This window comes from Bos indicus x Bos taurus, chromosome 9 (assembly GCF_003369695.1).
Source record: "Bos indicus x Bos taurus breed Angus x Brahman F1 hybrid chromosome 9, Bos_hybrid_MaternalHap_v2.0, whole genome shotgun sequence".
In the NCBI taxonomy this organism is placed as follows: domain Eukaryota; kingdom Metazoa; phylum Chordata; class Mammalia; order Artiodactyla; family Bovidae; genus Bos; species Bos indicus x Bos taurus.
This window is the reverse complement of record NC_040084.1, coordinates 70,861,838-70,887,722: the sequence shown is the minus strand read 5'-3', so window position 1 is coordinate 70,887,722 and position 25,885 is coordinate 70,861,838. Positions and strand designations below refer to the sequence as shown.

General features: G+C 39.0%; 1 protein-coding gene across 4 annotated transcripts; it reads left to right on the top strand.

The window, feature by feature from the left end:
* The first annotated feature begins 1,779 nt into the window (after positions 1 to 1,779).
* Positions 1,780 to 23,152, top strand: TAAR1 (trace amine associated receptor 1). 4 transcript variants are annotated; one of them, XM_027551578.1, is made up of 3 exons: positions 1,780 to 1,820; positions 13,294 to 13,407; positions 21,848 to 23,152. In XM_027551578.1, exon 3 carries the CDS (start codon positions 21,967 to 21,969, stop codon positions 22,975 to 22,977), a length of 1,011 nt encoding a protein of 336 aa, XP_027407379.1. In that variant the 5' UTR covers positions 1,780 to 1,820; positions 13,294 to 13,407; positions 21,848 to 21,966; the 3' UTR covers positions 22,978 to 23,152. The 4 variants fall into 4 exon arrangements, with proteins under 4 accessions (XP_027407379.1, XP_027407378.1, XP_027407377.1 ...); XM_027551577.1 differs by lacking the exon at positions 1,780 to 1,820 and adding an exon at positions 2,250 to 2,485; XM_027551576.1 differs by lacking the exon at positions 1,780 to 1,820 and adding an exon at positions 11,787 to 13,145.
* Positions 23,153 to 25,885: the final 2,733 nt, after the last annotated feature.

Here is a 25,885-nt window from a genome sequence, read left to right as displayed (position 1 = left end):
TTACAGATGATTTAAAGTGCACTAGAGGATATGCATAGGTTATATTCAAATAACCATTTTGTGTAAGGGGCTTGGACATTTGAGAAGTTTAGTATCCACTGGAGATCCTGAAATCAATCCCCCTTGGATACTGAGGGAGGGGTTTACTCTTTCATGGTGTTATACTTTCTCTCTCTTTAGAATGTATTTTAGTCAGGAAAGACTAGGGAATGGTACAGTAATAAATAATATAAAAAGCATTCTGGCTCATCAAAGCAAAATTTTATGTCTACTTCATTCAGAGTCTATTCTAGGGAAGCTAGCCTTTACGTCATAGATCAGAACTCTAGGCTTTTTTCACCTTGTATCATTTCCTTATCAACTGTGCTCCCATAATTTCTAGAGCATGAAAAGAACATGAAAAAATTGTACAATGTCTTATAAATGCTTCCACTCAGAGTGATACCTGCCATTTCCACTCATATTTTATTGGCCAGAGAAAGTCATATGGCCACGAAAAATTTAAATAAATAGGAAGTGTAATTCCCCTGCATGTCCAGGAAAGGGAAGAGATTTATAAATAGTGGCTAATGCTAGTTATGTCTATCACTGAATGTAAAGTCTTCAAAAATGTGTGTCTTACATTCATCTTCAACTTTACCATATAGACATCACTTAATAAATGATTAATGTCTGCTGTGAGTCACCAGAGTGCTAGTTCAGTTCAATTCAGTCACTCAGTCTCGTGGGACTCTTTGAAACCCATGGATTGCAGTATGCCAGGCTTCCCTGTCCATAACCAGCTCCTGCAACTTTCTCTAACTCATGTCCATCAAGTCGGTGAGGCCATCCAACCATCTTATTCTCTGTCATCCCCTTCTCTTCCTGCCTTCAATCTTTCCCAACATCAGGGTGTTTTCCAGTGAGTCAGTTCTTTGCATCAGGTGGCCAAAGTATTAGAGTTTCAGCTTCAGCATCAGTCCTTCCAATGAATATTCAAGACTGATTTCCTTTAGGATTGACGGGTTTCATCTCCTTGCAGTCCAAGGGACTCTCAAGAGTCTTCTGCAATACCACAGTTCAAAAGCATCAGTTCTTCAGTGCTCAGCTTTCTTTATAGTCCAGCTCTCACTTCCATACATGACTACTGGAAAAACCACAGCTTTGACTAAGATAGGCCTTTGTTGGCAGAGTAAGTAGTGTCTCTGCTTTTTAATATGCTGTCTAGGTTGGTCATAGCTTTTCTTCCAAGGAGCAAGTGTCTTTTAATTTCATGGCTGAAGTCAACATCTGCAGTGATTTTGAGCCCAAGAAAATAAAGTCTGTCACTGTTTCCATTGTTTCCCCATCTATTTGCCATGAAGTGATGGGACTGGATGCCATGATCTTCATTTTTGAACGTTAAGTTTTTAACCCTTCCTTTATTCTCTAATCTATAGTTACACTATACTTCTTGCCTCTTGCCCCATTACTTTGTTGTCAATCCTATGTATATGTTAATTGCAAGCCAATACCAATAGTTGCTCAAACTTTCCATTGATCTTTCATTGATCTAAAGGCACTTTTACCTGTACTTGCCAGGCGTATGTAAAAGGCATCACTGATGTTTTGTGTACAGCATTTTGTAGTTTAAAAAACATTTTAATGCACATTTTCTTTTATTTCACAAAGTGTTGGGGGCGATCCAAGATGGCAGAGGAATAGGACAGGGGGACCACTGTCTCCCCCACAAATTCATCAAAAGATCATTTGAACGCTGAGCAAATACCACAAAACAACTTCTGAACACTGGCAGAGGACACCAGGCACCCAGAAAGGCAGCCCATTGTCTTCAAAAGGAGGTAAGACAAAATACATAAGATAAAAAAGAGACAAGAGTTACGGATGGAGACCCATCCCAGGGAGGGAGTCATAAAAGAGGAGAAGATTCCAAACACCAGGAAACCCTCTCACCAGTGGGTCTGTGGGGGAGTTTTGGAATCTCAGAGGGCAACATAACTGGGAGAAAAAAATAAATTAATAAAACCCACAGATTATGTGTCTAACTGCAACTCCCAGCTGAGAAGCAGCCCAGACACTCACATCAGCAAGCAGGGGGCTGAACAGGGAGGCAGGGCTGCATTGCTTAAGGTAAAGACTGGGCCTGAATGCCCTGAGAGCAATCTGAGGGAGCTAACATGATATAGCAACCCAAACCATGGGATAGCCAGAGAGAGAGGAAAAAAAAGAGAGAGGAGAGAGAGAGAGAGAACTTTCCTGTGAAAAGCTCTAACCTAAGGAACGGCCAGGCCTGCTCACAGAACAAAGGACTGATCGACTACCAGAGGAGAGCTAGCTGGCAGCAGACCCGCCCATCCCCCGCTGGAGGCAGGGAGGCAGGCAGGCACCAGCCAGAGCCAGAAGGCAAGGTGCATCCTCTACCAAACTTCGAGCAGGCTCCCAGTTGCTAAACAAGTCTTCCTAGGATCCTGGACAGTTGACATCGCCAGGAGAGTCGCAGCCAGAGGTAAGCTCCCCAAATGAGACACACAGCACACCTGAGAAGGTGCTTCCGCTGTACACCCAGGAAACTGAGCGGCTGGGACGGGGTTGTGGGGGGAGGGAGGTGATAAGACGCACTGCCCACCTGGGGAGAGTGCACTCGCCAAGCACCTGGTCACCTGAGCTGCTCAGACCTGGGAAGGGCACAAAACGCAGGCCCAACTGAGTCTGTGTCTTTGTGGAGTACCCGAGAACCTGCACCTGAGCGGCTTAGATCTGGGAAGTGCACGCAACCCAGGGCCCGCTTTAGACAGTTCCCCTGCAGAGCAACCTGGAGCCTGAGCAGTATGGACGGGAAAACACACATGCTGTGAGCAAGCCCAGTGTGGCCCAGACACTGCGAGCACTCCCCGCACACGCCAGTGATGTATGTTTGCAGTGTTCCTCCCTCCTGCAGCACAAGTTAACAAGTGAACCTAAATAAATGACCACCTTCGCCCCCTTGTGTCAGGGTGGAAGTTAGATACTGAAGTGAGAAGTGAAGTTGCTCAGTCGTGTCTGACTCATAGCGACCCCGTGGACTGTAGCCCACCAGGCTCCTCTGTCCATGGGATTCTCCAGGCAAGAATACTGGAGTGGGTTGCCATTTCCTTCTCCAGGGGATCTTCCCGACCCAGGGATTGAACCCCAGTCTCCAGCATTGCAGGCAGACGCTTTAACCTCTGAGCCACCAGGGAAGCAAGAGGCTTGCAAACAGAGGAAGCCAAAATAAACAAAGAAGAAGGAACGGCTTTGGAAGTGACAGGTGCAACAGATTAAAACCTTGCCATTAGGATTGGCTAGTTCAGAAGGGACCTATGGACCTTGAGAAGTATAAGCTGGAACAAGGAACTATCTGAAACTGAATTGACTCCACACTGCCCTCAACAGCTCCAGAGAAATTTCTAGATATATTTTACTATTATCATTTTTAATAAATTTTTTTAATTTTTAAGTTGTTTAGTACTCCTTTAATTTTCATTTTTAAAACCTACTATTACCTTGCCAAAAAATTGATGCTATTTTAAAATTATATATATATTTTTTATGACTTTTGTGATTCTGTTTTGTTTTTGTAATATTGTATTTTTAAGAGTCTAACCTCTACTCTAGATTTTTAATCTTTGCTTTTTGGTATTTGTTATCAATTCTGTACCTTTAAGAATCCAATCTTCAGTACTCACTTTTACTTAGGAGTGTGATTACTGGCTTGACTGCTCTCTCCCCTTTTGACTCTCCTTTTTCTTCCCCAGGTCACCTCTATCTCCTCCCCCTCCCTTCTCTTCTCTACTTAACTCTGTGAATCTCTAGGTGTTCTGGTCTGTGGAGAACACTGAACCTCTCTGAGTGCTCTCCAGACCGTGGAGAGCAAATAGAGAATTGATTACTGGCTAGATTGCAGTCTCCCTTTTTGATTCCCCCTCTTCTCCTCCTGGTCACCTCTATCTCCCTCCTCTCTCTTCTCTTCTCCATGTAACTCTGTGAACCTCTCTGGGTTTTCCCCACTGTGGAGACTCTTTTCACCATTAACGTAGATGTTTTATCATCCATGATGTATACATGCAGATGTCTTGAGGCTACTGTAAGAATAAGACTGAAAGCCAGAGGCAGGAGGCTTAAATCCAAAACTTGAGAACACCAGAAAACTCCTGACTCCAAGGAACATTAATCGACAAGAACTCATCTAAAAGCCTCCATACCAACACTGAAACCAAGCTCCACCCAAGAGCCAACAAGTGGGTGTATCAGATTCTCAAAAATGAATCTTTGAGCTTCATGTCCAGTGTATTCTTTAGCTTTCTAGGTTATCAGTGTTTTCTTAGATAGCCACGCTAGACTGCAGCTTCCTGAGGGACTCACTGTTAATCCTGTTTGATTAAAGTGCTGGGTACTGATGTTTTGCTTAATGATTATTAAAGCTAGATTTTAATTGCATTTTTAAGAGTCCACCTGCAGTGCAGGAGACCCAGGTTCGACTCCTGGGTTGTAGATGCCCTACAGAAGGGAATGGCAATCCACTCCAGTGTTATTGCCTGGAGGATTCCATGGACAGAGGAGCCTCGTGGGCTACAGTCCATGTGGTAACAAAGATTCGGACATGACTGAGTAATTAACACTTTCACACTTTCGCTACCTTTGTAAGAGCAACACACTACATTCCTCATAGTCAATCTTGTAGCTTTAATACCCACAGAGTTTGGTAGATTGTAGGGTGATAGGTAGAGGGCTAAGGTGAAAGTACACAATTAATATAAAATATATATACACACCCTGAAGAAAGATTGAACTCAGTTGATGATATCAGTTAACACGGCATAGAAAATACACATTTTCCTTGAGACACTGAGAGAGGACTGTCAACATTAAGAGTGGAAATTTTTTGGACTTGGGAGGTAAATTTAGAAGGATCAGTGACAATGTGTTCATTGTGTTCCCTTATGTGTGTTAAGATTGAGCTCTTTTAATCTTTCTGTTTTGAAATCAGCTCTGTATGGTTGTCTGGTTGCAGAAATATAGCAAGTGCTTTTATCAGTGTTAATAGCTGTTTAGCCATCAATATATTCTGGAAACTTTGAACTCCTGCCAAAGCAAAGAAAAGCCACCTGTTAGCATAGTGGTAGATTATCTGATAAATAGTTAATATTTGGGCAATATGCTTTGTATACAGGATGAACTTTGAGTTATGAAAACATTAGTATCAAAAATTCTGTTTTAATGGATTATGATGTTGATTTAGCTGAAATTATGAACCAGCTGATTTCTTTTTTCCCGTCTATGATAAAATTTCATCTTGCTCTGTCAAAGACAACTAAGGATTTATTTGCCATAGCAGTATGAGTGGAAAAAAGAAAAAAAGGAAACACCTGACATTGTGTGTACTTAGTACTAGGAAACTAGTTGTTGTAGAGATCAATTATAAAAGCATTATAGCAAGAAAATAAAACTATTAGCCTAAAAAATTTATAATTTAATTTTACCTGAAATATGTGAAAGTTATCTATAGAGACTGATGAGAAAAATATAATTTTAGTGACAAAAACAATTACAAAAAGTATTTTGAAAATGTTTTGAAATTACTATTGTTGTTACTATGCTATTACTATTGTTCAGTTGCTCAGTCATGTCTGACTCTTTGTCACCTCATGGACTTCACTGTCTTCAGGAGTTTGTGCAAACTCATGTCCATTGAGTTGGTGATGCCATCCAATCATCTCATCCTCTGTCACCCCTTCTCCTTCTGCCCTCAGTCTTTTCCAGCATCAGGGCCTTTTCCAATGAGTTGGTTCTTAACATCAGCTGGCCAAAGTGCTGGAACTTCAGTTTCAACATCAGTCCTTCCAATGAATATTCAGGGTTGATTTCCTGTAGGATTGACTGGTTTTCCAGGCAAGAATACTGGAGTGGGTTGAAGATCTCCAGGGGATCTTCCCAACCCAGGGATCAAACTCCAGTGTCACACATTGCAGGCAGATTCTTTACCATCTGAGCCACAGGGAAGCCCCCAAATTACTGTTAGTATGTTATTATCTCATCTGCCTTTTTTTTTTTTTTAATGAAGATCATTTTTAAAGTCTTAACTGAACTTGTTGCAACATTACCTGTCCTAACTTGTAAATGATATGATTCACTTGTCCACTTATTCATAACACTTATGAATGTTAAGCAAAGTTCTCAATAGGGTGGTTATCTCAGTTTTTGCTATCTAGCTGTTTGAAGGGGCTGAGGGAGAAATCAGCTATAGAAAAGAAAACCCTTCACTCAAACTTTTTTCCCCCAAATTCTTCATCGTGGTTAGGAGCTGAAACTCTGGAGTCAAGACAAATCTGGAATCAAAATCCACTGCTGCCCCTTAGTATAAATTAAAGTATCTAATTCTCATGACCTTCCTTTGTGAAGAAATTATCAAGATAGTATCTATTACTGTAGAGTTGTTATGGAAATAAATTAGAGCTTTCTCATAAGGCTCTTCATTCATTGACTGGTACTGTTTCAGGAAATGTTGTTTCTCCTCCACTTTCTTCTATCCCTCCTGTTACTCTTTTTTCCTCCTCCTCTTCCACTCACGTTTTCTCCTCTTCCTTCTTCATCTCTCTTCTTGCCCCTCCTCTTCTTCCCTATTATTTCCCTTTTATTATTATTATTATTGAGAGTAACCAAGCTAAGGCTGTGCCCCCAGGAGCAGTATGTTTATGGTTTGTCTTCAATAGGTCCTAAGATGCAAGGGAAAGTCTAGAGTAGCACACTGTGGGAAATCCACTATTATGTGGGAAATCCACAGGGTCCTAGTTTATTCCTCCTCCCCTCTCCTCTGAGGGGAAAAAAATGAGAAGATTGAAGTTGTTTAATACTGGGTCACTCTATTTTAGGGTCCTTGGGAGGCAAGAGTGCCGGGAGCCACCAAGGGAGATCCCACCCATGACAAAGGTCATGTGGAAGAGACCTGACAGGCAAAGGCAGATCAGGCCTCAAGGGACCCCCTGAATCTGCTCGAGCATCCACCCCAAAACCAAAATCTGTTTGTCTTACTATTTTGTGCCTTTCACCAACTCTTCTGACATTAACAGGTGGCTATCCCCGACCATCTCTCTCTGGAAAAAAATCAACTTAGGGCTTTAGTTAATGGACATGATAAGAGTGTTTCAATTCAAACCCCTCTGATGGTTTTCTAGCTTGCCTGACAGGTTTATCTAGACTCTTGCAGCTAAGCATGTGACTGTTCACAGCCTCCCCACTGTGAGAGACATGGAAAGCCTAAAACATTCTAAAAATATAGAGCCTTTCAAAGAGTTAAAGACTATTAGAGTAGTGCTGGTGTAGGATTTCATTATTGGGCCAATGCTTGCTGCCAAGTGCCCATATCCCTTACCCACTGTGCACCTGGGAGTGCATTGGTTAACATAGTTGGAATGTAAGAAAAACAAGTAGCAGCCTTGGAATTAACCACATCAGACCTTTGAGCTAATTGGTTCTTTCTTTGTTGTAACTTACTACGTCTTTGCTCTATGAGAATGTAACTCTGTTTAGCACTTTCTGAGGCTGACATAGATTAGAAATATAAAGAAAAAACACTTCAAGGGAAAATAAGTTTTCTGGTTGAGCAGCCTGTATCAAAAAAGGATCATAAAATGTCCACAGGCCTCCAAGGCCAGAAGATAATGTACACAACATTGTTTATGGGAAAGATATGCAGAAAAAAATCCTGGTTTTGATAAAGACAAAACAGATGTAATGTTTGGGCTGACTCTGTATGACTTTGCATCTTTCATTTCCTTCTATGTACAAGTCAAGGTATAAAAGTTCCTTTTGAAAATAAAGTTATGGGCCTCGCTCACCGAAGCTTGGTCTCCCCATGTCGTTCTTTTTTTCCCTTTTCCCTCCTTTTCTCTCTCTGTTCTTCTTTCAAGATGATTCCTTGGGGCACAGGGGCTCTCTGAGTTCACTTTTTTGCCTGGGTTTCTAAGACCCGATCGGGAAGGCACCCTGCGTCTTCACCAGGGAGGGGGCGTCCTGCGGCCTCCGTGAACAGAGCAAGTTCCATGCCAGGAGCTTTATTGGCTTTCTGTGTTAATCAAGGAAGATCAAGCCTCTCTCTCTCTGCTTTGCTATACTTTCGCCTAGGCCGTCATCCTGAGGGTACCCCTGGATCCTGCCGGGGCTGGACCCAGGCACAAGAGGAAGGATTCAGTATAAAAACCTATATCCTACAAAAATAGGTCCATGTGAACATAATATCTGGGTCAGAGATTCAAGTTTAGCAAGAAATTAACACTCAAGGTGTGGTGTCTTAATATCAGTTAAGAAAGAAAAACTATCCTTTCTAAAGTGTATAAGCCATGTGCTCCATTACATTTTCATTCTTCTATTTGTGGTAGCCAAACAACGTATATACAAACAACCCATCCAAAGATCCTTCCTACAATATTTATGAAGATATTCAGAGCTAGTTGCATCAGGATGACTTTATTAATGAGTCAGTCTATTGTCTGAATGGAGTTTTAAGAGATTTATGAAACCTGCTAACATTTGGTCTATCCTCAAGGCTCTGAACTGATCTCAATATTTGAAGTAGCACTTTGTTTCTCAGCCTTCACACTATCTGTGTATGTGTGTATAATGAACTGACTTTATTTTTTAACTCCAGTTTTGTTGAGATATAACTGAAACACAGTGCTGTACAAATTTAAGATGTACAACATAGTTATATGACTTACATAAATTATGAAGTGTTTTTCACTATAAATTTCATACATATTCATAATCTCATATAGATACAAAATTAAAGAAATAGAAATAATTTTTTTTCTTGAGGTAAGAACTCTTAGGATTTTCTCAGTTTTCATATACAACATACATGCATGTGTGCTCAGTCATGTCCAACTCTTTGCAATCCCATGGACTGTAGCCCACCAAGCTCCTCTGTCAATGGGATCCCCTAGTCAAGAACACTGTAGTGGGATGCCAGTTCCTCCTCCGGGGATCTTCCTGATTCAGGGACTGAACCTGCACCTCCTGTGTCTTGGGCACTGGCAGGCGGATTTTTCACATCTGAGCCACCTGGTAAGTCCATATGACATACAGCAGTGTTAATTACATGTATCATGTTGTACTTTATATCCCAAGAACTTACTTATTTTATAACTGCAAGTTTTTTAGTTTTGACCACTTTCATCCAATTCCCCTCCCCCAACTCTGGTAACCACAAATCTGTCGAGGGACTAAGCAGAATCAAAAAGCGAACCTTTATCAAGTAACAGAGAATTCCTCCTGTGTGGCTGGTTTTGAACTAGGACAGTGGCTTTTTTTCTGCCTTTGGATTCCAACTGCAGTATGGACCCTTTTTGTGTCTCAAGCCTGTCATCCTTCGGACTAGAACTACACTACTGACTCTCCTCGGTCTCCAAATTTCCAACTCACCCTGCAGATCTGGAAACTTGTCAGCATCCATAATTATAGGAGTGAATGCTGTATAATCCCCCAGAGAAGGAAATGGCAACCCACTCCGGTATTCTTGCCTGGAGAATCCCCATGGACAGAGGAACCTGGCGGGCTGCAGTACATGGGGTCGCAAAGAGGTGGACACCACTGAGCGACTAAGCACACACATGCTGTATAATAAATCTGTCCGTATATGTATGTATATACAACCTACTAGTTCAGTTTTTCTGAGAACCCTGACTAATACATACCTGTGCTCAAGATAAACAATAACAGCCCTCAAGAAAAAGGACTGAAAGCATCATTTGTCACGCACAGTTTATTCAAATTCACTTGGTAGTTGGGGTGACCATCTGTGCTAACTAACTGGCTTTATTCAGAGGAAATATAAACTCTTCTTTATGACAAAAGATAGCTTTCATCTTTGGAGTGAAGTGTTCATTGAGGTTAGGCTCCTACCAGTCCACAGAAACTAAGGGCTAGTGGTATCATCTTCCAGAATTATGTTTCAAAGAGTGATTCCCAGGTCCTTGGGCAAGACACTCCTGTGTCATAAAGCTGGCAAGAGTTAGCTTATTTTGCTTTTAAAAAGATTTACATATATTTCATAGAGACAGAGAAAGAACTTAAACATTTTCTAAAGTAAGTGCTCTAAGAAAAGGGAGAGAAGGGAGCCTCTTCCCTGATTTTCAAAAAGGAGAATTAAGTCTTTTATTTTGAATTTGTAGTTGCCCTTATACTTCCCTGAACTTTTCATCTCTTCAAAATAATATTAATAATATTCTATTTCATCTTATTTTCACTGTCATATGTCTCAAAAAAATTTAATCCAGCTACTTCTATTTTTTCACCATGCACACTGTCTTTCTTGGGCTTCCCTAGTAGCTCAGACGGTAAAGCATCTGACTGCAATGCAGGAGACCTGGGTTTGATCCCTGGGTCGGGAAGATCCCCTGGAGAAGGAAATGGCAGCCCAATCCAGTATCCTTGCCTGGAAAATCCCATGGACAGAAGAGCCTGGCAGGCTGTACAGTTCATGGGGTCACAAAAGAGGTGGACATGACTGAGCAACTAACACACACTATCTTTCTAGTCTCATGAATCTAGCTTTCCTTTGACCTCCTCCCTCTAGTCCATAATAATCCACTGATAATTGCTTCAAAATCCCTAATGGCAACTTCTTTAACCTATCACCTTATTTTCAGCTCATTTCCTCCCTCTTCCTCACTGTCTCTCCTTTTAATCCTCCACCACAGATTCAGCTTCAACTATTACCACTAGGTTGCTGCCTTCCAAATCAATACCACATGCTATGACTTTTCTTGTGCTACCAATGTGAATATTCATCTAATCTGCTAGAAATCTCAGTCAACTGATCAGTAGTTATTGAGCACCTACTATGTGCTGGGTCCTAAGGATAAAGCAGTGGAAAGAGCATATATGTTCCCTGTCTTCATGGAGCTCATGAATTCTATAAGAGTGCCCCACTTGAACAATCAGCAGGTAGCCTGTGTGGCCAGAGACGCGGATCTTGTCTTCACTGTGAGCCATTCAGTGGCGGAACTGAAATCAACCAATGCTTCATTTTATAATTAGGAAGCCGATGTTCACAGACCAAATGTGCATTGAATGTTTATGATGTGAAGGCACTATTTTAGATGATGGAGAGACAGAAATGAACAAAGCAGATAAGATCTTTAATTTCCTGGAACTTAATAAATTCCAGTACATGAGATATTGTGCTTTTTCACTCATTCATAAAATGACAGGTATATATGTGAATTAGGCACACATTGGCCTTAGTTTTGGAACTACGAATAATATTTTCTAGGTACTGTTAATAAGAAATAAACTTGGGTGTTACTTCTTAACCTTTTTTTTTCTTCTAATTTTATTTTATTTTTAAACTTTACATAATTGTATTAGTTTTGCCAAATATCAAAATGAATCCGCCGCAGGTATACATGTGTTCCCCATCCTGAACCCTCCTCCCTCCTCCCTTCCCATACCATCCCTCTGGGTCGTCCCAGTGCACTAGCCCCAAGCATCCAGTATCGTGCATCGAACCTGGACTGGCAACTCGTTTCTTACATGATATTTTACATGTTTCAATGTCATTCTCCCAAATCTTCCCACCCTCTCCCTCTCCCACAGAGTCCATAAGACTGTTCTATACATCAGTGTCTCTTTTGCTGTCTCGTACACCAGATTATTGTTACCACCTTTCTAAATTCCATATATATGCGTTAGTATACTGTATTTATGTTTTTCCTTCTGGCTTACTTCACTCTGTATAATAGGCTCCAGTTTCATCTACCTCATTAGAACTGATTCAAATGTATTCTTTTTAATGGCTGAGTAACCTTTTATACGGGAATTTCTGAAGATGGAGTTACATTTACTTAGTAAAAGGTCATCTTCATCTAGTAAAGGGTAATTTTTATTTTACACTTTCTTTCTTTGTATGGTTGCAGCTTTTGTTAATGGCTGTTTAGATCATAGGTGGCCCATCGTGTGGTGTCAGTACTTCTCTGGTGTTAGCGTTTCTCCAGGGAAGAGAATGGGTAATAGATCTCAGTAGCTTCTTTCAGAAATAGAACTTAACTCAGTTATTCCTATGAAAATGCTGTGTAAAAAAAAAAAAAAAAAAAAAAAACCCAAACTCAGTAGCTTAAAATAATAGCCACTTCAGTGCATGAATCAGTAGGGTCAGCAAGGATGGCTCTGCAAATGCTGGGTAGCTACATGCCCCAGTTTGCTCTACATGCCCCTCAACCTCCTTGGAGAAGTGGACTTCGCTGGGGTGTGTTCTTCTCATGGGGATGACACAGGACATTCATAAAAAGGTGAGCCCTTAATGACTAAGCTTGGAACTGGCATCTTTTTATTTCTGTCTACATTCTTTTGGCCAAAACAAGCTAAACGGCAAAGTTCAAATTCAAAGGACAAGGAAGCGGGGCCTTCCATTCCAAGTGAAGCAAAGACAAAGGTGGAGATACTAGAAGAATGAGAACTGGAACCAATAATCAAGCTGTCATAATGATTCTATGATTTCCTATGGCAGAATAACAGATTGATAGAAATAGATGAGAAACTATACTGTTCACCCATTTATTTTGCCATGTTGAAGGCACTGGCTCCTTGTTTTGAAAGAAGGTCATTTTGGAAGTTCTATATATAGCAATTTTAAAATGGGTGGGCTAAATATGTATCATCTCTAAAGTGGTTTTCTTAAAATTGTGATTAGTAACATTATTGAGGTACAAACCCCACTCAGCTAAAAAAGTGAAATTGGATAAAATAGAATATTAGAGTGAATTGAATGAGGTAAGGGTATTTTTAATGACAGCATTGCTTCTGTTATGAATGCATATTTATATATGTATTGAGTCATGAGCTAAAATGCATTTTTCCTACCATGATTTAGACCTCAAATTATTTTCTAGTTATGTTATTAGGTTTAAAAACAGTCTAATCTCTAAAAACAGCCCTTTATCAAGTACAAGTCATCTATTTTGAAAGTGGGGGGTTTTGTTTTTGCTTTTTAGTGCTAGTTATCTCCTTTGTACAGATGCCTAATACAGGAGTATTTTTTTCTTTCAAATCAATCAACAATTAAGGCAGTCTTAATGGACATTTGTTTTCATTTATATGCCGTTAACATCCATGACTGTGGTTCCTGGTGGCTCATGCTTGAGATACTTTTTAAAGTAACAGTGATATTTACCTTCTCTATTTAATTTGCTCACTGCTAGCTTCCTGGTGCTCATTTAGAATAAACACACCTCTCACCTATTTTTCTCAATAGTATACTGTTACCTGTTTCAGAAAGATTTATTATCAGCTTATCTTTTCCAGATGTTAATATGTGCGTCATTCTGTCTGCATTAACTGCAGTCTATCATTGATCAGCAGTGGCTCAAGCCAGCAGCAGGTGTACAGGACACGAGTGAGGATGGCCTCCTCCCAAAGGTAGTGTTTCTGCTTATCCACTTGCTCTGTGACCCTTTCCTGAGAAGGTAGGTCTGAACACAATGAACAGCCTTGTAAACCAGAGATTAGCCGGGAGGCCCAGGTGATCTTTTACAGGGAGAATGCTCAAGGGAGTAAGAGTTATCAATGGTTTCGTACTTACAAATATATTAACATTTAGGGTTATTTGATGGAAAGATTCTCTACTGTCATTTTAGTAGGAGAGGATAAAAATAGTTACATATATTTTAAATAGCTTACTTTATATGAGCTTTTCAAAATATTTCACCTTGATTAAAAATTCACCTGTGGGTGGCTAGAAAATTCGAAAAAGAATTTTTAAAAAATGTTCTTTCCTTGTAAAATGAAGGAAATTCCGTGTTGTGTTTGGCTAGTTTTAATGTAATAATGGAGTATTCATGGAAATTTTTCAGGATTACAAATTAAATTGTATCTTATTGTTATTATATATGAAACTGCAGAACTAAAAGCTTATTTGTGGCAAATACTGTTTGGTGGGGAAAATGCTGGTGCATTTCTGGATGATGTTGTGCTTTAATATGTGTACCTCTGCGTGTGTGTTTATATGTGCCATGTATTAGATCCATTAACTTAAGAATCTCTTAGTTTTGATGACCTAAATCTGATGTACTATTATCTTTTGTGTAACACAGCAGAGACGCTTTCAGGTATAGTGTGTTTACTTTATCAAAATATTGTGGAGATTGTTTTCTGTCTTATCTATTGGTCTATGCTGATGTCTAAGCAAACAAATGAATTTTGCCATGCTTCCTGTTACTTAAAGATGGAAACAATTTGCTTCCAGGGATGTTCCACCTAGAGACCCCATGAGTTATGACTTAAATATTTGGAAATCTTGTCTTTTATCTCTTTCTTTCTTTTAAAATAAATATTTTTCAAAAATACTTCCATTATTTTAACAAACACTAGATAAATTACAGAGCTGCAAACATATTTGTGAATAACATTATTATCAAGTCCATTTCTAATTTTGATTCCAAATTTTGTATAACAGAACAAAAACAGCATATGGGTCAGTTAAGAAATTTAGCAAAAGTGTGATTTTTCATAATAAATTCTTTACTCAGGGGAAGAATTATACAAACACATGAAGCACAAATAATATAATTTATTAATAATCATTTATCAATAGCTTTTTGAAAGTTTCATTGAAAGTTTCATTTGAAACAATTCACAACCTACTTAATTTTATTAAATATTTTTTTTCTGAAAATGAAAATGAAGCATTTCATAGTAGGAAACTTGCAAAATGTAAAAATTATAGAGAAGAAAGTAAAACTCATCCATTATTTCACCTAGGAAAAATTAATGCTAAAATTGATATTTTTTCCCATTTTGTTATTTATTTATTTATTTAATGAATTTCAAACTTACCATCTTTGAGCAGTTGGAGCTATTATTCCATGCCTATGCTTCATGCTTTTATACAACTGTGTGTGTTCAAGTGCATGCTACTTTAAAACACTCTGCGTATTTTTCTTTACTTGACAAGATCTCATGGACATCTCTCTATGTCTTAATATAAAAAGAGTCAACTCCACCAATTTGCCATCTTTTTGAACATGTATCTACTGAGGTTTATGTGTCTAATATACATTTAGATGATTTTACTTTTTTCTTTTGTTACTGTTATGAAAACCATCACACTGAACGTTTGCTGGGTAAAGCAACTTGGAATTTTAAAATTTAAAACACGAAGTTGGAGAAATGTTCCAAAATTAAATCATTAATTTTGCATCTTAGGATCCAGCAAGAAGTGTCTTGACAGCTACTCACTAACTTTGATTACAACTAGAGATTATTGAAATAGCTGAAAATTTAAATTTCAATATTAAGTGTTTTCTTGAAATTTACTTTTTTCTATTTAAAAATTTTTTTAGAAAGCATTATATTGTGTCATATTGTCATAACTCTTTTTGACATAAACTAAATCTTTATTTAGATAATATTATTCACTATGTTTGCTTTTATTCTTGGTGACGGTAGTTTGGTTGCTAAAGTTGTGTCTGACTCTTGTGACCCCGTGGACTGGACAGTGCCAGGCTAGTCTGTTCATGGAATTTTCCTTCTTTAGAGGACCTTCCTGACCCAGAGATTGAACCCTAGTTTCCTGCACTGCAGGTAGATTCTTTACCAACTGAGCCACCAGGAAAGCCCAAATTTTAGCATTGCATACCACTACTCTTCTAAATCAAATCCTTTATGGTTATACAGTGGACGTGAGAAATAGATTTAAGGGACTAGATCTGATAGACAGAGTGCCTGATGGACTATGGACGGAGGTTTGTGACATTGTACAGGAGACAGGGATCAAGACCATCCCCATGGAAAAGAAATGGAAAAAAGCAAAACGGCTGTCTGAGGAGGCCTTACAAATAGCTGTGAAAAGAAGAGAAGTGAAAAGAAAAGGAGAAAAGGAAAGATATAAGCATCTGAAAGCAGAGTTCCAAAGAATAGCAAGGAGAAATAAGAAAGCCTTCCTCAGCGATCAATGCAAAGAAATAGAGGAAAACAACAGAATGGGAAAGACTAGAGATCTCTTCAAGAAAATTAGAGATACCAAGGGAACATTTCATTCAAAGATGGGCTCAATAAAGGACAGAAATGGTATGGACCTAACAGAAGCAGAAGATATTAAGAAGAGGTAGCAAGAATACACAGAAGAACTGTACAAAAAAGATCTTCATGACCCAGATAATCATGATGGTGTGATCACTCACCTAGAGCCAGACATTCTGGAATGTGAAGTCAAGTGGGCCTTAGAAAGCATCACTATGAACAAAGCTAGTGGAGGTGATGGAAATCCAGTTGAGCTATTTCAAATCCTGAAAGATGATGCTGTGAATGTGCTGCAGTCAATATGCCAGCAAATTTGGAAAACTCAGCAGTGGCCACAGGACTGGAAAAGGTCAGTTTTCATTCCAATCCCAAAGAAAGGCAATGCAAAGAATGCTCAAACTACTGCACAATTGCACTCATCTCACACGCTAGTAGAGTAATGCTCAAAATTCTCCAAGCCAGGCTTCAGCAATACATGAACCATGAACTTCCAGATGTTCAAACTGGTTTTAGAAAAGGCAGAAGAACCAGAGATCAAATTGCCAATATCCACTGGGTCATCGAAAAAGCAAGAGAGAGTTCCAGAAAAACATCTATTTCTGCTTTTTTGACTATGCCAAAGCCTTTGACTTTGTGGATCACAACAAACTGTGGAAAATTCTGAAAGAGATGGGAATACCAGATCACCTGATCTGCCTCTTGAGAAATTTGTATGCAGGTCAGGAAGCAATAGTTAGAACTGGACATGGAACAACAGACTGGTTCCAAATAGGAAAGGGAGTATGTCAAAGCTGTATATTGTCACCCTGCTTATTTAACTTCTCTGCAGAGAATATCATGAGAAACGCTGGGCTGGAAGAAGCACAAGCTGGAAGCAAGATTGCTGGGAGAAATATCAATAACCTCAGATAGGCAGATGACACCACCCTTATGGCAGAAAGTGAAGAGGAATTAAAAAGCCTCTTGATGAAAGTGAAAGAGGAGAGTGAAAAAGTTGGCTTAAAGCTCAACATTCAGAAAACTAAGATCATGGCATATGGTCCCATCACTTCATGGAAAATAGATGGGGAAACAGTGGAAACAGTGTCAGACTTTATTTTTGGGGATGCCAAAATCACTGCAGATGGTGATTGCAGTCATGAAATTAAAAGATGCTTACTCCTTGGAAGGTAAGTTATGACCAACCTAGATAGCATATTGAAAAGCAGAGACATTACTTTTGCCAACAAACGTTCATCTAGGCAAGGCTATGGTTTTTCCAATGGTCATGTATGGATGTGAGAGTTGGATTGTGAAGAAAGCTGAGTGCCAAAGAATTGATGCTTTTCAACTGTGGTGTTGGAGAAGACTCTTGAGAGTCCCTTGGACTGCAAGGAGATCCAACCATTCCATTCTAAAGGAGATCAGTCCTGGGTGTTCATTGGAAGGATTGATGTTGAAGCTGAAATTTCAATACTTTGGCCACCTCATGCGAAGAGGTGACTCACTGCAAAAGACCCTGATATGGGAGGGATTTGGGGCAGGAGGATAAGGGGACTACAGAGAATGAGATGGCTGGATGGGATCACCGACTCGATGCACATGAGTTTGGGTAAACTCTGGGAGTTGGTGATGGACAGGGAGGCCTGGCATGCTGCAGTTCATGGGGTCACAAAGAGTCAGACATGACTGAGCAACTGAACTGACTGATCCTTCAACTGGAATGTAAGTTCCAGAAGAGCAGGGAATTTCATTGTGTCTGTTCACCATTCTTGCCTCAGCACATAGTGCCTGACAGGAGGAAGGCATTTGATTATAATATCTTGAAAAAGAATGACTGCCTTTCTGTTTGTCTGTTAGCTTAGAGTATGTAATATTCCTCTGCTTGATTCGCAAGTTCAGTGATTCAGTTTTTAGTCATGCACAGGATTTCCAAATATTTAAATTATGACTCATTGGGCTTCCCTGATGACTCAGATAGTAAAGAATCCACTGGCAATAAAGGAGACCTGGGTTCGATCCCTGGGTCGAGACGATCCCCTGGAGAAGGGCATGGCCACCCACTCCAGTATTCTTGCCTGGAGAATTCCATGGACAGAGGAGCCTGGTGGGCTACAGTCCATTGGGTCACAAAGAGTCAGACATGACTGAAGTGACTAAGCAGAAGCAGCATGGAATGTCCAGATGGGACATCCCTGCAAGTAAATTGTTTCCATCTGTAAGTAACAGGAAGAATGGCAAAATCCATCTGTTTGTGGAGACATCAGCATAGACTGATAGATAAGAGAGAAAAATCATCTCCAGCAATATTATGATAAGATAAACACACTATACCTGAGAGCATCTCTACTATGGTACACAGAATATAATAGTGCATCAGATTTAGGTCATCAAAATTAAGAGATTCTTAAGTTAATTTGAGGTTTTGGATTTATAGGAAGAGAACAAATTATGTCTAATGCAAAGTTAAACTCTGCATTGTATTAATGTGAACATAAGTACATATCTGGTGTCTTTAGTTAAATAAGAAAGTGAGATAGCTATGCAGAGAAAACGTGTGGAGGACATGCTTGTTGGAAGACAGAGGAGTAAGGAGCTGCAAAACTAATACAATTATGTAAAGTTTTAAAAAAAAAAGTCCATTACTGAATCATTTATGTGGACAAGAAAATTATGAAGAATTTTAGCAGGAGTAGCTTTGGAGAAAGTGAGAGTAGGCCAGGAGCTAACATCTTCAAGATATAGAAAAATGACTTGAAGTCTGAAGTCTGCAGCAAGAGGAGGTATAGTCTGAACACAGAGCTTCAAAGTTTGCAAGGGATGGAAGTTAGGAAGGAAGGAGGGATAATGATTTGCAATGTCAATGAGTACAAGAGGACATGTTTTTCCTCCAAGTCCTGTAATAGAAAAGATAGCCAAGGATGCAGGAGAGGAAACAATTACCTTTGATAAGGATGTAGGGAAAGAGATATCCTTAGGGGAAAGAAAGTTTCAGTTAGAACAAAGAGAGGGAAGTTTTTTAAAAAGAGCCTGAGGAAATAGGGTGATGACCATGAGCTCCAGAGGGAATACATGGAAGGGTTTGTGAGTGGGTAGTGGATGAGTAGATTAGGAGATAGGTTCACATTAGTAATTGTACAGACTAGTATGGGATTGAAAGTCTGAGCCATTAGACATTGGTAGTTGAAGGAACCAGGGACAAATGGCATGGTGAAATTAGCGTTGATGGCCTTTTATTGGGAAGTTGGGGACACTCTACCAGTGAAATCCCATCTTGCTAGACAAATCTACTTCAAACTATAATGCGTAACAATATATTTTAAAATCATGTGTCATTTTCAAACATTAGGTAATTAGATAATTTGAACAGAACTGTTGAGTTAACTAGTTATCAGAGCATGCATGTTAAGTCGCTTCAGTAGTGTCTGACTCTTTACAACCCCATAGACTGTAACCCACCATGCTCCTCTGTCCCTGGAATTCTCCAGGCAAGAATACTGGAGTGTGTTGCCATGCTCTCCTCCAGGGGATCTTCCTGACCCAGGGATCCAGCTGGAGTTTCTTATGTCTCCTGAATTGGCAGGCACGTTCTTTACCACTAGCGCCACCTGGGAAGCCTAGCTAGATATCATAGAGATTAACTTTCTGTATTGCTATAGTATGTTCAACTTCGTAATTTGTAAATACAGAGAGTAATCATTTCTAGCTAGCTAAATTCTTAAAGCTGGAAGAAAAGAAAACCACTATTATGTCATGTTCTTAGATAAGTGTTCAACTCATAATATCATCATAGAACATTTATTTAAATAAATCTATTTAAAAAATACACCCCAGTACTCTTGCCTGGAAAATCCCATGGATGGAGGAGCCTGGTAGGCTGCAGTCCATGGAGTCGCTAAGAGTCGGACACGACTGAATATCTTCACTTTCACTTTTCACTTTCATGCATTGGAGAAGGAAATGGCAACCCACTCCAGTGTTCTTGCCTGGAGAATCCCAGGGATGGGAGACTGGTGGGCTGCCATCTATGGGGTCGCACAGAGTTGGACATGACTAAAGTGACTTAGCAGCAGCAGCAGCAGCATTTAAAAAATAAATTATAACATTTAAAAATACTTGCACAAAATTTATGCATCAAGTTCTAAAGTTGACCAGACAGATTATTCTTCTGAAGTGTCATTGATATTATCAATACTTTCTCAGATAAAATGCTTCAGGCTTTATCTCTCTGAAAACAAGATGTATCGTTATGAGGAGGAAGCCATTTGATTTTTATCTGGGAATGAAGAACAAGGCATACAAAGTTGCCAGATGACTCTTTCATCATCTATGAATATAATCTTCTAAAACTGAGCAGTCAGTTTTTTTCCCCCCACCTTCCCTTACTTATATTTGGACCCTAGTTCCTGCTGAGTGAAGCTGCTCAATGTGATACCAGGCAGAGATATTTTCTTAATTGGTAGAAATTATTAGCAAACATTCTAAACATTGTTTGATTCCTTTAATATATCAACAACAAAAGTAAAATAAAGAAGGAAAAGGGGGCAATAGGGAGAAAAAAACTTTAAATTTTAGTTTAGTTGAGAGCACATAAATTTTGTAGTCAAAAAAAAATCCATCATTTATTTAGTGAATTTCAATTATAATTTGAACATTATACAATTCAAGTAATATAAATATATTTAGTCTGCTGTTTGTTCTGTCATAAAGTGGGCCTGGGTGTCTACTAAAATAAATCTTACAGGTGCATTTGATATGTTTCCTCCTGGGAATAGAAGGCAGAAAGGGACTAGGGGGAGAAATGTTTCAAATTTATTAAAATATCCATTTTCAGTTCAGTTCAGTTGCTCAGTCGTGTCCCCCTCTTTGCGACCCCATGAACCACAGCACATAAGGCCTCCCTGTCCATCACCAACTCCCAGAGTCCAGCCAAACCCATGTCCATTGAGTTGATGATGCCATCCAACCATCTCATCCTCTGTCATCCCCTTCTCCTCCTGCCCTCAATCTTTCCCAGCATCAGGGTCTTTTCAAATCAGTCAGATCTTCGCATCAGGTGGCCAAAGTATTGGAGTTTCAGCTTCAGCATCAGTCCTTCCAATGAACACCCAGGACTGATCTCCTTTAGAATGCACTGGTTGGATCTTCTTGCAGTCCAAGGGACTCTCAAGAGTCTTCTCCAACACCACAGTTGAAAAGCATCAATTCTTTGGCACTCAGCTTTCTTCACAGTCCAACTCTCACATCCATACATGGCCACTGGAAAAACCACAGCCTTGACTAGACGGACCTTTGTTGGCAAAGTTATTTTATTCCTCCAATTCCAGTTTTGGATAAACTTAGATTCTTATGTGGTCTTGATTTAAACTGTCATCCCAGAGGGAGTGAGAAGAGATGAAAAGGAGAGTAGATTCCTGGAATTCTAAGACTTCTTGCTATTTCCTAGCATTTTCCCAATATAATAACAGCTTATTCACTGATAACCAGAATTTACTTTGTTCTTCTGAACTCTCTCTCCTCCTCTTTTTATCTTTGTAATATGCAAGTATATAACATAATGTTATATATTACACATAATATACATTAAACATATACTGCAAAATATATTGCAAGTTCCCCACAATTTAGCTGAGTATTACAGAATCATATATGTCAAACTAATGATTCAGCTTTACATTTCCAACACAGTGACTAACATGAAGTAGATGTTAAAAAAACTTATAGGAACTGAACTTACTGAACTGAACTTGGAAATAAAACCTCTTTTCAAAATAATCATTTTTCAGCAAGAAGTAACAGGTAAATGCATTAAAAGTGAGAAGAATCAAACTGTTGATAATTTCCTTTTTTCCCCCCACAGGTTTCTGGGATATATATATATGGAAGTAAGAGAAGGAACTCTAACCTGATCATGGATTTCGAAGAGAGACTCCTCAAACCACTAAGGAAAAGATAACAACCAGTGCATTGTCCTAAGAAATGATGTCCCTTTGCCACAATAAAATTAATATTTCCTGTGTGAAAAGCAGCTGGTCAAATGACATCCGGGCTTCCCTGTACAGTTTAATGGTGCTCATAATTCTGACCACAGTGGTTGGCAATCTGCTAGTTATTATTTCCATATCACACTTCAAGCAACTGCATACCCTAAATAATTGGCTCATTCAGTCCATGGCTACTGTGGACTTTCTTCTGGGGTGCCTGGTCATGCCTTATAGCATGGTGAGATCCATTGAGCACCACTGGTCTTTTGGAGAAGTCTTCTGTAAAATTCACACCAGCACTGACATTATGCTGAGTTCAGCATCCATTTTTCACTTGTCCTTCATTTCCATTGACCGCTACTATGCTGTGTGTGACCCACTGAGATACAAAACCAAGATCAACATCTTGGTTATTTCTCTGATGATCTTCATTAGTTGGAGTATTCCTGCTCTTTTTGCATTTGGGATGATCTTTCTGGAGCTAAACTTCAAAGGAGCTGAAGAGATGTATTATAAACACAGTCACTGCATAGGGAGTTGCTCTGTCTTCTTCAGCAAAACATCTGGGGTTCTGGCCTTTATGACTTCTTTCTATATACCTGGCTCTATTATGCTGTGCATCTATTGTAGAATATATTTCATAGCAAAAGGCCAGGCAAGATCAATTCATGATGCAAAGCAGAAGGTTCAAATTGGGTTGGAAGAGAGAAATGGAATTTCACGAAGCAGAGGAAGGAAAGCTGCGAAGACTTTAGGGATTGTGATGGGAGTTTTCTTAACATGCTGGTGTCCTTTCTTTGTCTGCATGGTCATGGACCCTTTCCTGGACTATACTATCCCACCTACTTTGAACGATGCATTGATTTGGTTTGGCTATTTGAACTCTACTTTTAATCCAATGATTTATGCATTTTTCTACCCCTGGTTCAGAAAAGCACTAAAGATAATTCTAGTTGGTAAAATTTTCCAAAAAGATTCATCTAGGAGCAAATTATTTTCAGAATAAATCCATAGAATTATTATGATTTCAGTCAGTCAGTTCAGTCATTCAGTTATGTCTGACTCTTTGCGACCCCATGGACTGCAGCACGCCAGGCTTCCCTGTCCATCACCAACTCCTGGAGCTTACTCAAACTCATGTCCATCAAGTCAGTGATGCCATCCAACTATCTCATCCTCTGTTGTCCCCTTCTCCTCCTGCCTTCAATCTTTCCCAGCATCAGGGTATTTTCTAGTGAGTCAGTTCTTCGCATCAGATGGCCAAATTATCAGAGTTTCAGCTTCAGCATCAGTCATTCCAATGAATATTAAGGACTGATTTCGAGTGTTTTACAAAATAGTTGGTGATCATTATGAACATGCATAATATCAACCACATGTGCCAATTGTAGGGACTTTTATCAAATATTTGGTTCAAAGATTGTACAGTGAGATATGATGCTTACATCTTGCTTTTTATTTGCCATTCGTATTATGTATATTGAAGCTTTACAAGTCCAGAAATTAAGAACTTAAAATTTTAAAGAACACTTCCTACTCTTACATGAACTGCCATGAAACCGACAGTGGTACCTTACTCAGTTGTTCCGTGGTGGAAACTAAGAGGCTACATTTGGAGATGGCAATTAGAAGGACTTTGTCATTCATTTGCTTGGATATATATGCCTTTTTTTAAAGTCAACTAAAAGTGTACATTGAATATTACTATTGCTTACACATAATTTGCTATTTATTACTAATTATTAATACATATTCTGATTTTTAAATCTATTGATGTTTACATTTTTTAAATGTTTTTTTCTGATTTTCATACTTGTAGGAAATTTGGAAAATAGAGGAAAATAAAAATAATATATAGAAACAAAATAAAAATAAAAATATCATTCATAGCTTACTTAAGAACCATATCATTCAAAGTTCTTAAAAACATCATTTTGTAATGACTGCAAAATGTTAAATTGTATGAATGCACAAAAATTTTTTTAACCATTTTCCCATTGTTGACCACTTAGTTCATTTTGATTCCTTTTTTTTTTTTTTGAACAGCTTAAATTAAATGCCTGTTACCTGTGCTTCCCTAGTGGCTCAGATGGTAAAGAATCTGCCTGCAATGCAGGAGACCTTGGTTCGATCCCTGGGTTGGGAAGATCCCCTGGAGGAGGACATGGCAACCCACTTGCCCATGGACAGAGGAGCCTGGTGGGCTAAAGGACCATGGGGTTGCAAAGAGTTGGACACATAACTGAGCAACTAAGCACACAGCACCTGTTATTGAAGCCCACAAAAACATCTGGGAGGATTTCATCACATTTCAAGGTCATGCCTGGTGTGATAGGACTCAAAATACAAGCTGTAGGAAATAAAGCAAATTCACTTGTTGTGTGCCAAGCTACACTGAAAGAGAAGCAGTTATTCATCAGAGCAGCTAAACATGAGGCAAAGAAGAGCTATAATTGGACACAGTGTATCCCATGTCTATTACTATGGCATATAGAAAAGAAAAATAAGGAGAAGTAGTGATTTCAAGTAAGATCCCCTAATAGAAGTGAGCAAGCATTCTTAATCATAAATATCAATTTGCATTTGAACTGTTTCTAATCTAGACTTCATGTAATTTGTATCGTGTTAAGCAGCACCACGGATTTGAATTTATTTGTTTCCCAATTGTGACTTATGCTCATGGGTAAGTTAGGGTGAAGCAGTTAATTTTAAATAAAATTTAAAAATGCATGTTCCTGTATATGCATTTCTGTTCACAAACCCTTCTATCTATTACAATCTCTTTCAGGACTGTATATTTAGTTTCCTTGATGTGACTAGATTTTGTTCTCATAGATTTTAAAAGCAGTTTGAAAACCTTTTTCATTTAGTATATGGTAAGAAAGTTGTCCCTAATCACTCCTGGTTTCAGAAACTATCTTGACTCTTCTACTTGTGAAACTATTTTTGTTAAATTTTAAAAAGGGAACAAAAGCATTTAGATAGTTTTCTATACCAGTCCATCCTAAAGGAGATCAGTCCTGGGTGTTCACTGGAAGGACTGATGTTAAAGCTGTAACTCCAATACTTTGGCCACCTGATGCAAAGAGCTGACTCATTGGAAAAGACCCTGATGCTGGGAAAGATTGAGGGCAGGAGGAGAAGGGGACGACAGAGGATGAGATGGTTGGATGGCATCACCAACTCAATGGACATGAGTTTGGGTGGACTCCACGAGTTGGTGATGGACAGGGAGGCATGGTGTACTGTGGTTCATGGGCTCACAAAGAGTCAGACACAACTGAGTGACTGAACTGACTGACTGACTATACCTTATAGCAAGTTTCTGTGGTTTTCTTCATTTGCTCCCACACATTCTTAGATGTTTTATACTTTCGTGTGTGTGTGTCTTGCCTGTTATGAATATATCTTTTTAAAGTCATCATATTTTCTATATAATTATTATTGCTTGTGTATAGTAAAATTTATTCTAGTTTTTCAGTTGACTTGCTTGGATTTTCATTATACAGTCATAGTATCCTCAAAAAATGCTAAACTTTATCTCTTTTCTAATAGTTATTCTTATCTACAGTCTTTGCTGTACTTCATGAGTCAGAATTTTTAGAGCAATATGCTATAGTCCAGTGGGTCACAAAGAGTTGGACATGACTAAGCGACTCAGCAACTAAGCATTGACAATGTTGATATAAGTCATCCTTGTCTTCCATCTATTTTAAATGACTATTGAGACCACATTTTTCTTGAAACAAGTTTATGACTCAGATAATTCTACCTTTTAGACTTAGTACTAAATCCCCTATAGCCTATTTCTCTTTGTAGCCTCTGTTTTTAATACTCTTAATAAAAAACAACCAGTAACCCATCCTTTCAGCAAACAAGAAGAAAGGCTCACCTTGTCTTTCCCTATGTGCAGC